At 53.0% G+C, this 12,542-nt stretch overlaps 1 protein-coding gene across 1 annotated transcript; it reads left to right on the top strand.

Annotated features, from left to right (window-relative positions):
• The first annotated feature begins 689 nt into the window (after nt 1-689).
• DES (desmin) lies at nt 690-8,741 on the top strand. Its single transcript, XM_002749815.7, has 9 exons — nt 690-1,350; nt 2,384-2,444; nt 2,539-2,634; nt 2,781-2,942; nt 3,115-3,240; nt 3,639-3,859; nt 6,084-6,127; nt 7,670-7,752; nt 7,956-8,741. Exons 1-9 carry the CDS (start codon nt 776-778, stop codon nt 7,995-7,997), a joined length of 1,410 nt encoding a protein of 469 aa, XP_002749861.1. The 5' UTR covers nt 690-775; the 3' UTR covers nt 7,998-8,741.
• The last annotated feature ends 3,801 nt before the right edge of the window (nt 8,742-12,542 follow it).

Genomic DNA, 12,542 nt, shown 5'->3' on the forward strand with positions numbered 1-12,542 from the left:
CAGCAATTGAAAACTGAAAGCTCATCAGACCCTTTCTGGAAATCACCCGCTGTTTATAAACTCTAGGCCACGACCTTGACAGTAGGGAGGAGGGAGAGGGCCTGGATTAGTCCAGAGGGAAACTGAGGCTCAGGGCTAGCTCATCAGTAGACACACATGGCAGGCAGACTGGCCAGGATCCCTCCACCTGCCCTCCCTGCCTGCCTGGAGACCCTCACCCTTAAGGCCTGGCTGGGCTTGGCCTGACACCTCCCAAACCTCTTTGACTTCAAGAGGTTTAGGAACAAGGTGGTTTTGGGCCTTTCCTGGGAACAGGCCTTGATCCTTTAAGAAATGGCCCAAAGTCTCTCCTTGACCAAAAAAGGGACCCTCAAACTAAATGGAAGCCTCTCTCCTGCTGTCTCCCCTGACCTCCCCAAGGACAAGGAGGCAACAAGGGCTGAAAGAGGCCCGCCTGGGGGCTGCAGACGTGCTTGCTTCCCTGGCGAAGGATTGGCAGGCCTGCCTGTCACAGGCCCCCCACCGGCAGGCTCAGGGGCACAGGCCTTTTGCGGGGGAACTGGCCTCCCCGCCCCCGCGGCCAGCGGCCGCCCTTTCCTGGCAGGACAGCGGATCTGCAGCTGTCAGGGGAGGGGCGGCGGGGGCTGATGTCAGGAGGGATACAAATAGTGCCGACGGCTGGGGGCCCTGTCTCCCCTCACCGCATCCACTCTCCCGCCGGCTGCCTGCCCGCCGCCTCCTCCGTGCGCCCGCCAGCCTCGCCCGCGCCGCCACCATGAGCCAGGCCTACTCGTCCAGCCAGCGCGTGTCCTCCTACCGCCGCGCCTTCGGCGGGGCCCCCGGCTTCTCGCTTGGCTCCCCGCTGAGCTCGCCCGTGTTCCCGCGCGCAGGCTTCGGCTCGAAGGGGTCCTCCAGCTCCATGACGTCCCGCGTGTACCAGGTGTCGCGCACGTCGGGCGGGGCCGGGGGCCTGGGGTCGCTGCGGGCCAGCCGGCTGGGGAGCACCCGCGCGCCCTCCTATGGGGCGGGCGAGCTGCTGGACTTCTCGCTGGCCGACGCGGTGAACCAGGAGTTCCTGGCCACGCGCACCAACGAGAAGGTGGAGCTGCAGGAGCTCAACGACCGCTTCGCCAACTACATCGAGAAGGTGCGCTTCCTGGAGCAGCAGAACGCCGCGCTCGCAGCCGAGGTGAACCGGCTCAAGGGCCGCGAGCCGACGCGAGTGGCCGAACTCTACGAGGAGGAGCTGCGCGAGCTGCGGCGCCAGGTGGAGGTGCTCACCAACCAGCGCGCCCGCGTCGACGTGGAGCGTGACAACCTGCTCGACGACCTGCAGCGGCTCAAGGCCAAGTGAGGGCCCGGCGCCCCAGACCCCCTTTTCCCCCGGCAGGGCGCAGGAAGCTAGGCCTAGGGGCTGGGGTCCCGCTGTCAGCACCTGCCTTCTCCCTGGGTCGGGGACCCTTTCCTGCCCGGTGCGGGGAAAGTGTCCTCCACCCGTGTGTTTCAAGGGGCCGTGACCTCCAGGTCTTTCCTCCTGGGCTCCCATCTTGCACAGGAATTGTCTTGGGGAGATAGATCAGGGGGTGGATATGGGAGACTTTAGGGGACCCGGAGCCTTGTGGGCAGCCACCTTAAAAAGCATCTTAAGATGCTGGGGTGATGTTTATGGGGTCTGGCAGTTGATGGGGTGGAGGAAGGGCTGCAGGAGGCCCAAAGGGTAGTATAGCCAGAGGGAGAGTGGAGCAAGGGCCCAGAGTCCAAGCAGCAGCTCTCAGCTCAGCTGTGATGAGGTCCTGGGAAGTGGGGTGGTGGGGGGAGCTTGGCCCCGGGGGCCTAGCTGAGGCTGTGTCTTTTTACAAGGCGAATAGATGAGCTGGAGAAAAAGGGCGTGGGTGGGGGCCACAGCTCTCACAGAGCTTGGGAGGACCTGACTCTAGGCTTCACCAGGCTCCGGAAACGAAAAGGGCAGCAAGTAGAGTGTATGTGTTAGTCCTGCTTCTGACAGGCCAAGCAGAGTCACCCTCCTGCCACCAAAGTCATAAATATTAATTAAGCAGCTATATTAGCTAGGTTGGAGCTGGGAATCAGAAACGCAGAGGTGGATAAAATAGCCACAGTTTCTAACCCCAGGGAGGTCACACAGTCTGGTGGGGACATAGACTTCAAGGGTGTGGCTGCAGGGCAGAGATTGGGCCACTTCCTGTGCCCTCCCTGGGTAGGTGGGGCCTCTCCACTCCCTTTTCGGGGCCTCCTGTCTCTACGAAGCAGGCAGGCCCTCCCCCTCTGTCCTGGACCCAGTCCCTGGTCAGCCCCCAGCCAGTCGTCCTTTCCACTGCCAGCTTTATCACCCACAACTGTCTGTCTTTCTGTCTGTCCCACCCAGGCTGCAGGAGGAGATCCAGTTGAAAGAAGAAGCAGAGAACAATTTGGCTGCCTTCCGAGCGGTGAGTGCCCATCTTTCCCCCCATGTGGCCTCTGGCCTCGCTCTGCCCCACTTGGGTGGTGGTGACCATGTCCTTCTCGCTTGGCCTCTCCCAGGACGTGGATGCAGCTACTCTAGCTCGAATTGACCTGGAGCGCAGAATCGAATCTCTCAACGAGGAGATTGCGTTCCTTAAGAAAGTGCACGAAGAGGTAGGCCTCGGCCTTTCTGCCTGGGGTCACTGGGGCATGGGGAAAGTATCTGGAGAGTGGGGCTGGGGTGGAGCTCTGGCTGGGAAGAGGGGTTTGAGGGTGCTGTGTGGGCCGGGAGGGGACTGAAGCTCAGCCATGCCCTGCAGGAGATCCGTGAGTTGCAGGCTCAGCTTCAGGAACAGCAAGTCCAGGTGGAGATGGACGTGTCCAAGCCAGACCTCACTGCTGCCCTCAGGGACATCCGGGCTCAGTATGAGACCATTGCAGCTAAGAACATTTCTGAAGCCGAGGAGTGGTACAAGTCGAAGGTGGGTGGCCTCGCCCAGGGACTGGCATCTCCGTCCCCCTGAATCCCAGCTTGGACATGCTGCCTGTGGCACCATCCACGGGGAGGAAAGCCTGGAGGCTCCAAGCTCCCTTGCTCACCCCTACCTGTGCCCTGCCTCCTCCTCATCCTCGGGCCCTTCTCTCTGCCCTTAGGTGTCAGACCTGACCCAGGCGGCCAACAAGAACAACGATGCCCTGCGCCAGGCCAAGCAGGAGATGATGGAATACCGACACCAGATCCAGTCCTACACCTGTGAGATCGACGCCCTCAAGGGCACTGTGAGTCCCTGTCTACCTGGCTGGGCCCTGCCCCTTCCTGTCTGCAGTTCACACCCTCACTCTTTGACCTTGGGCCCATCTTAGATCCTCTCTGGGCCTTCATCTCCTTAAATCTACAATAGGGGTAAAACCAGACATGGTTTCCAGTTGGGTGCTAAGGAATCAGGAGTTCCTGGGACATCTCCCTGTGTGGGGACTGTGAGGCTGAACGAAGATGCTCCTTTTTTATCTGTTTTATTCTCTGAGTGTCCACATATAGACTTCGTTTGAGTTCAGGGTTCAACATGTCCTGGACCTGACCATCTGGAGTTGCCTGCCAGCCCCAAAGCTGTCTTTCTTCATTTTGGATTCCTAGTGTCCTCTTCCCTTCCTTGACCTGGGCTCCTCCTCCCCTGCAGAACGATTCCCTGATGAGGCAGATGCGGGAACTAGAGGACCGATTTGCCAGTGAGGCCAGCGGCTACCAGGACAACATCGCACGCCTGGAGGAGGAAATCCGGCACCTCAAGGATGAGATGGCCCGCCACCTGCGCGAGTACCAGGACCTGCTCAACGTGAAGATGGCCCTGGATGTGGAGATCGCCACCTACCGGAAGCTGCTGGAGGGAGAGGAGAGCCGGTGAGGGGCCAGGCAGGGGCTGGAGCCAGGTGGTGGTGGGTGCTGAGTGGTCCATTCCTGCCCCCAGGAGGCTAGGAATTATCTCAACAAGATCTGGAAACAATTTTTTTTTTTTTTTTGAGACGGAGTTTCTCTCTTGTTGCCCAGGCTGGAGTGCAATGGGGTGATCTTGGTTCACTGCAGTCTCCACCTCTGGGGTTCAAGGGATTCTCCTGCCTCAGCCTCAGGAGTAGCTGGGAATACAGATGCCCACAGCCATGCCTGGCTAATTTTTGTATTTTTAGTAGAGACAGGTTTTCACCATGTTGGTCAGGCTGGTCTCGAACTCCTAACCTCAGGTAATCTGCCCACCTCAGCCTCTCTAAGTGCTGGGATTATAGGAGTGAGCCACTGTGCCTGGCCTGGAAACAATTTTATACAAGAGGCCACCACTCTATTAATTGCAGCGAATTAACCAAGGCCACCTGGGTAAAAAGCAATTTAATTAACAGCGTTTATAAAAAGAGAAATATAAGTATTCCCTTATCCACCTTCAGAATTAAGAACCAGCAGCAAAAAAGCCATATTCAGCAACCAATAATAAAATATTACTGCCAGTCAAGGGAGAGATGAAAGCAGAGTGGGGGGTGATGAGGAAGGAAAGGAAGGGAGCGGAGAGAGGCAAATAGAGAGAGAGGGAGGAAGAGAAGCCTTGCAGGGGGATAGGCTGAGAGAAGGTAAAGAGATGCATACAGAAGGCATGAGAGTGCATGCACATGCACACACACACGTGCACACATGTGCACGCACATGTAAGCACACACACATGCTCAGAGGAAAAGGATGTCATGCTCAGAGCAACCCACCTCTAGATACAGGAAACAACATACAACTGGAAAGAGACACCAGGGAGCCTTGTGGGGTAACAGAAATGTTCTATATCTTATTTTTGCTTGTTTTGGATACAGAATCTTGATCTGTCGCCCTGGCTCGAGTGCAGTGGTGTGATCTCAGCTCGCTGCAACCTCTGCCTCCTGGGTTCAAGTGATTCTCCTGCCTCAGCCTCCCAAGTAACTGAGATTACAGGCATGCTCACCACACTCAGCTGATTTGTTGTATTTTTAGTAGAAATGACGTTTCACCACATTGACCAGGCTGGTCTCTAACTCTTGACCCCAAGTAATCTGCCTGCCTCAGCCTCCCAAAGTGCTGGGATTACAGGCATGAGCCACTGTGCTTGGCCTAGAAATGTTCCATGTCTTGATTTGGACTGGTAGTTAACACAGATATGGACATTGATCAAAACTCATTGAATTTTACATTAAAGGTCTGTGCATTTCACTGCATGTAAATTTAGCCTCAATTTAAAATGGATTAATTACTCCAAAAACTGGTACCCCTTAATATCTAAAATTTTTAAAGAGCAGCAGATGGCCAGATGGTGCAGTGGCTCACATCTATAATCCAGCACTTGGGATCTGTCCAAGATGGACAGATCACGAGGTCAGGAGATCGAGACTATTGTGGCCAACATGGTGAAACCTACCAAAAATATAAAAATCAGCTGGGTGTGGTGGTGGGCACCTGTAATCCCAGCTACTTGGGAGGCTACGACAGGATAATAGCTTGAACCCGGGTGGTAGAGGTTGCAGTGAGCCGAGATCGCGCCACTGCACTCCAGCCTGGTGACAGAGTGAGACTCCATCTCAGAAAAAAAAAAAAAAAAAAGGCTGAGGACCTGTTTAGACATAGGTATACACATAAAGAGAAACTTCAGATTTTGTAGAGTGATGTCTACATGTGACAGCCTTTGAAGGTAGCTAAAGGCATGTGGCATTTTTCCAGCATTAGGCCTAAATGATCAGCTCTCAGAACTGGTGTGGCTGGAGGGTGGGCACAAGCAATGGACATCACCCACAGCTGCTACTGATGCAACCTTCAGTGCCAGGAGCAAGAAGGAAATCCTGGTGCACTGGATGGTGCAGTGGGGTTGGGCGTCCTGGTGTCATGCCAGCAGGTCAGAGTTGAAATGAATGATCCTTCCAAAAGAGACTCTTCCTGGGACAACTCTAGCTGGCCTTTGACCACATTCCTTGAGTGGTGTGGACCGTGGGACTGCTGGGGTCCATGGGACTCAGACAGCTGAGGATGGCATTTAGAAAGGACCAGCTGAGTCTTGATGGGTGGTCTCAGTGAAAGATGGGAGGCTTTTTAACTCTTCAAGGCTTGGTCTCTTCACTTTCAGGATCAACCTCCCTATCCAGACCTTCTCTGCCCTAAACTTCCGAGGTGAGTGTCTGCAGGCAGGTGGAGGCTGCTGTTGCAGGGGCCAGGAGTCCAGCATTGGCACTCCCCAAGGCCAGCCAGGAGGGAGGATGGGACCATGGGGCCAGGGACAGACCTGGAGTCTGGAGAAGTAAAAGGGGGCCACTGCAGGTAGGTGAGGGAGTTTAGGTAGAGGCGGATGAGGCACTTTATGACAGAGAGAGCTTTTTATGTGATGATATTGTATTGTATTTACCATGCCCCCTGCACCTTCTTGGAATATTGGGCCCCAGAAAGCAGCCTCTGTTCTGAATCCCAAACTCTAAAAGTAGCAGAGGTGTCCTTGGGGACCTGGCTTCAGGAGCGTCTCATACCGCCTGCATTCTAAGGCACCCACAGCCCATTGTCTGTTTGGCACATTGCCGAGCACTGCCTTAGCTGCTTTTTGAACACCTCCAGTTTGCTGGAGCAAGATGTTGGATGCTGTTTGAAAAAAAAAAAAAAAGAGCCAAATCTTAGCAAAGCCAAACCATGAAAAGAACGAGCTCTTAGGGCATTCTGCCACTCTGACATTAGTAATATGCAGATGCGATGGCTTTCCAACCCCAGAAAGCAGAGAAACAAGGCTAATGATGCATTAGGAAAGCGAGTCGGAGTCCTTGGCAGCTGCTCCTTTCCTAGATCAAATCTTTTCTATCTTCGATGTACATTTCCATCAGGAAAAAATACACGCTGTGCTCCACCGAGTCACAACGTTCATCACAGGCTAGTTGCTAGCTAAGGAAATTCATGAACACCAAACTCATAATACCAAGGACCTTCGTTTGACCCTTCCTGTACAACTCAGAGGCTCTCTCTTCAGTTAGTTGTTTATACGGACACCAAGTATGAGTCTTGCATTTAAAACTTCATAGTACAAAAAAAACCCAATCGCATTGCACAATGCTTTTCCAAATCAATAGCTTTGTGGCCACGGTAGGGCAAGTATGGTTGGTACCATTTCACTGTGTCCTCAGTGAGGAAACTGAGGCACAGAAGGGCAAGTGACTGACCATCAGCCACTTGAGTCAGTGACTGACTCCTGCTCTGTCTCACTTTCATTAAGATGTTAAGTTGCTCATCTGAAATCTTAAAGAGAATGAGTACTGTAAGGTCCTCTAAAGGGGGCCTTGAGACCAGGCTTTAGGGTTCTATGTTGAAGAAGGGGAGTCCCAGGATACAAATGTGTGCAGGGCTCTCCTGGGGCCTGGAGAGGAACTAGGAGGTACGGGGAATGTCAATACCATGCAGTCTGGGCATCAGGGGGGTCCCCTAGCTTCCTGCACCATCCTGCACGTGGAGCAAATCTGTTGGCTCCTGAGACCTCTAAACTATGGGACTGGCCCAGGGACTGCAGAACTACCTGCTGGGTGCTGGGCTCAAGGACAGGTATTAAAGTCTTGAAGAAGTAACAAGCCTGTCTTGAGGGGGGTTGGGGTCTGCTAGGACTCTGCCCAATATGGCCCCAGGTGGACTCCCAATCCCTGGTACTTGGTCAGGCTGAGTGTGTGATGAAACCTATTACAGAAACCAGCCCTGAGCAAAGGGGTTCTGAGGTCCATACCAAGAAGACAGTGATGATCAAGACCATCGAGACTCGGGACGGGGAGGTGAGTGGTCTGTCTGGGCCCCTTCCCCTTGGTGGGGGCTATGGATGTGTCTGTGGGGACTGTCTTCCACCCAGCTGTGCTGGTCCAGGCCCCTGGCTAGTGGGGCAAGAGAGATCCTGCGGCCCTGGGGTGGGGACAGCTCAGGGCTGAGGCTCCATTCTCTGGCCAGAACATTGTTGGACTGGGCTTTCTTTCCTCCCCAGGTCGTCAGTGAAGCCACACAGCAGCAGCATGAAGTGCTCTAAAGACAGAGACCCTCCGCTGCCAGAGACCATCCTTGCCCCTGTCCTCACTGCCCCCTGAAGCCAGCCTTCTTCCAGCCCAGGACACTGCACCCAGCCTCAGTCCTCCCCTCATAGCCTCTGACCCCCTCCCCCATCACTGGCCATCCCTTGTGGTCCCCAACAGGGACATGGCCCATTCCTGCCTGGTCACAGGGCATGCCCCAGCTGCCTCTGCGGCCCCCAGCCATGAGCCTTGGCTGTTGGCAGTGAGGAAGCCTGGCCCTCATGCTGGATGGAGCCCAGGCTAGAGCAGTGGCCCTGTCTCTCTCACCTCCATGACCTCAGGCACTAGCCTCTGGCTCTGGACATGGCCCTGGAGCAGGGTGTTGGGATACTGCAGGGCCAGGACTGAGCCCCATGGACCTTCCCAGCCCTCAGCTCAGGAGAGAGGAAGCCAAGCAGGTAGCCAGGGGGACTATCCCCTCTGGAGACTGGGTTACTTGAAATCATCTGTGTGGTCTCTTACTTTCCTTTCCCCAGCCCAGGGTGGACTTAGAAAGCAGGGGCTACAAGAGGGAATCCCTGAAGGTGTTGGATGTGGGAGCAGGAGATTGAGAAGGAGAGAAAGTGGGTGAGATGCTGGAGAAGAGAGGAGAGAGGCAGAGAGTGGTCTCGGGCTGGTGGGAGGGGAGCCCACCTCCCCACGCCTTCCCCTCCCCCGCTGCAGGGGCTCTGGAGAGAAACAATAAAGAGGTTAGCACACAAGCCAAGCTGGCTCCTGATGTCTTGACTGCCAGGTCTCCTGTGGGGTCCCTGGGGCCCTGTGATACCACCTGTCACCCTGAGATGGACTGTACTGACCTCCTGCACAGCCAGACTTTCCCCAGGGCCTCACACCCGCTTCCCTTCCCTGAGCCGCCTGGCCTTGCTGTCTGTATGCAGCGCATGGGGCAGGGAGGGCTGGACAGGGGCTTTTGTTGAAGAACCACAAATACCTCTTGCTGGGCTCCAATTCCAGGACTGGCCCCCTTATGCTCCCTTTTGCACCTTCAGGTCAGCCGGGTTGGGGGACACTACCTGCTATTCTTTTTGAAGGATGTAGCTGCTCCCCACTAACTGGCTCTGAAGTAGGGTTCCCCCAGTCCCTTCTCCAAAGAAGCCAACAGCCCCTTTCTTTTTTTTTTTCACTCTTTATTTTTGAGACAGCGTCTTGCTGTGTCACCCAGGATCGAGTGCAGTAGTATGATCACGGCTCACTGCAGCCTGGACTTCCTGAGCTCAAGCGATCCTCCTATCTCAGCCTCCCAAGTAGCTGGGACCACAGGTTCACACCACCATGCCTGGCTAATTTTTTATTTTTTTGTAGAGAGGAGGTCTCTCTATGTTGCTGAGGCTGGTCTTGAATTTCTGGGCTTAATTGCTCCTCCTGCCACCTCAGTCTCCCAAGCCTTGGGATTACAGATATGAGCCAATGGTCTCTTTCTATTAACCCTTTCCAATACCATTGTTATACACAAGTCCCAATTCAGAAAAAATGATGTTTGGACAAATGGAAACATCTATTCTGTGCTTTGATAAGAAGGTTCAATTCTCTGAAGAAGTCAATTTGGTCTCCATTCATCTATAATTTCAATGTCATGCAATGTCAGAATACCAAAGAAAAATTTTTAAGAGAATTGGAGAAGGTGGGAGGGGGTGTGGGATATATGGAAAAAAAATTAGGAGGCTGGGCAGTTTCTCCACCTATAATCCCAGCACTCTCGGAGGCCGAGGCAGGAGGATCTCTTGAGCCCAGGAGTTTGACATCAGCTTGGGCAATGCAACAAGACCTGGACTCTACAAAAAAATTAAAAATTAGCCTGGCATGGTGACATGAGCCTGTAGTTCCAGCTACTTGGGAGGCTGAGGTGGGAGGATCGCTTGAGCCCAGGAGGTCAAGGCTTCATTGAGCTGTGATTGTGCCACTGCACTCTAGCCTGGGTGACAGAGTGAAACTCTGTCTCAAAAAAAGAAAAAGGAAACAAAAAATAGAAAATCATAGAATATCAAAATATATCAGAAGGCTATGGTAATCAAAACAGATCCTTTAGTGAAGAAGAAATATACAAATATTAATGAACAAAATGGAGTGTTTCGAACAAGACTCACGCACATGAGACATACATATGTTAAAGGAGGCATTTCAAATTTGTGGGGAAACCTTAATGATTCAGCATAGGGTTGGGGTAACTTGACAGCTAAGAGGTGGGGTAGCGGGCAGAGTGAAGGCTGTGTCTCTTTTACTCCTTCTAAAAAATATATTCTAGTGGATCAAAGATGTAGGAAACGATGGATCCATGTAGGTCTCAGCCTTCAAGTTTCTCCTCTGAGATTTCAGGGATTATCCTTTAAAGGAGTCAGGAAGAGGGTAGAGATCACAAAGATAATAAGCTCAGACAGTTTGTGTGTGAGATAAACCTCAGGAGCCTTTAGTCTTAAGGTCCTTGACCTGACCTTCCAAACTGACTTTTCCAGAAACTTCCAAAGTCTCTCTGGTGTCTTTCTTCCTCTCCTTTAATGTGGCCCTGGCTGACAAGTCACCCCTCTCTCTAAGAAGTCCCCTTCTCTGTTGTAGTCCTCATCTTTGCCCTAAGAGGACCTGAGGTATAGCCCTGGGTCCCCTCCCTCTCCCACTGGCGACTCATGCCCCCCACTGCTCAAGTAGGGTGAACCCTACAGGCCCCAGAACTACCCCAATCAACCTGTAGAGAACTCCACAATGAACGTAGCAGGAAATGAAATTGAAAGTGTCATGTCCAATGTCTTTGCACTGGGATGGAGGAGGGGGAATGGGTAAGGGGCTTCTTATTCTTGAGCCTGTTGGGGGCCCTGGAGTCTATGCCAGCCTCTCCATGTTGGAAACACATGGGCAGGGCTGGGCCCAGGTGGTCTAGAGGGGGTGTGTATATCTGTGAGTAGTTTCTGGAATCCTTCTTTCTCCTGAATGAACTATGTATACTTATCTGTCCCACAAAGGATAAAGGGACATATGGGTCAGAGGAGGTTTTGGAGGCAGCCCCTCTCCTGCCCCCTGCCCCGCCAAATGCTTAGGTACAGACTAGTCACTAAGGTGGAAGGAATATAGGAATCTTAGGCTCTGGGTGTCAGACCTCAGAAGGCTCCCAGGCAATGAACCTTGCAATGCAGAAACCCCCTTCTCCGCCTTGCCCCACATCCTTCATGAGCCTTCCTCAAACTCTGCCTCAGTGTCTCCAGAGCCAGGGAACTCATTGTGTCTTCGATAGCCCCTTCCAGCTGGGGACAGTTCTGAAAGAAAACTCTTCCTTTTCAGTACACCTGTCTCCCGTGACTGCTACCCACTTGTCCCCAGAGAATAAAGAAGACCCACAGACACTCTCTATCCCCTAGTGGGGAAGGACTATTTGAGCACAGCCTGCCTGGAACTAGAAATTCTGGTTCTAATCTTTGCCTGTCTTCTCGGGAGCTGAGCAGTGACCAAAGGAACCCAGGGAATGGGTAAATATAAACAAACAATGATTTGGGTCTCAACCAGGTGCAGGGGCTCACATCTATAATCCCGGCAGTTTGGGAGGCCAAGGTGGGAGGATCACTTGGGTCCAGGAGTTTGAGACCAGCCTGGGAAACTGCAAGACCTAGTCTCTACCTAAAAAAAAAAAAAAAAAAGCAAGCAAGCTTTGCTTGTGCTGATGTGCACCTGTGGTCCCAGCCTCTTGAGAGGTTGAGGCAGCAGGATCATTGGAGCCTAGGAATTTGGGGTTGTGGTGAGGTATGATTGCTCCACTGCGCTCTAGACTGCATGACAGAGTGAGGTCTTGTCTCTTAAAAAAAAAAAGGATGCTATTGGATCCTGTGTGGCAGTATACAGACAACCAGCTCTTCAGTGTGCCCCTCCCCCACACATACCTCATCACCTCTATGGCAAAGCCTCTGCCTGCTCCTTGGGCTCTGGTGTCTTACCCTTCAAGATTCTGAACATTGAGAAGTAACAGTGCTCACAGAATGCTGACTGGCTCCCCGTCGGACCCAAGGGACCAGGCCCCGACCAGCTCTGACCCCAGCGGACAGGGTGGAACAGAAGGGATCGTGGTGGCAGATACTGTATGCCAGGACTGATGCCTCAGCAAACACTTTCCTGCCTGTCTGTCCACTCTGAGTACCTTTTCACCCCTTGTCCTTTGAGATCCCTGTCCTGTTCCACTCATTCACCCTTTCCCTCCTTCCTCTCACCGCAAGCTCACCCAAGGCGCATCTGCAAATAACCTTCGATTTAACACCTAAAATGTCGACTACCTAAGGGTAGAGTTTTTATCCATTTTATTCACTATTGTATCCCAAGTGTCCAGAAGAATGCCCAGAAGAATAGTAGGTACTCATTAAATACTTAAATACTTAATGAATGGATACCTACTGTGCACTTTTACTTACTTTTATCTAAATTAAATATTCACCAGGAAGGGCTGATGACCCCTCAACTTTATTCACTGATTTAATGAACATTTACCGAGATTTTCCCATGTGCCGGGTATGCAGTACATCATTATGGCT

This window comes from Callithrix jacchus, chromosome 6, assembly GCF_049354715.1.
Source record: "Callithrix jacchus isolate 240 chromosome 6, calJac240_pri, whole genome shotgun sequence".
Lineage (NCBI taxonomy): Eukaryota > Metazoa > Chordata > Mammalia > Primates > Cebidae > Callithrix > Callithrix jacchus.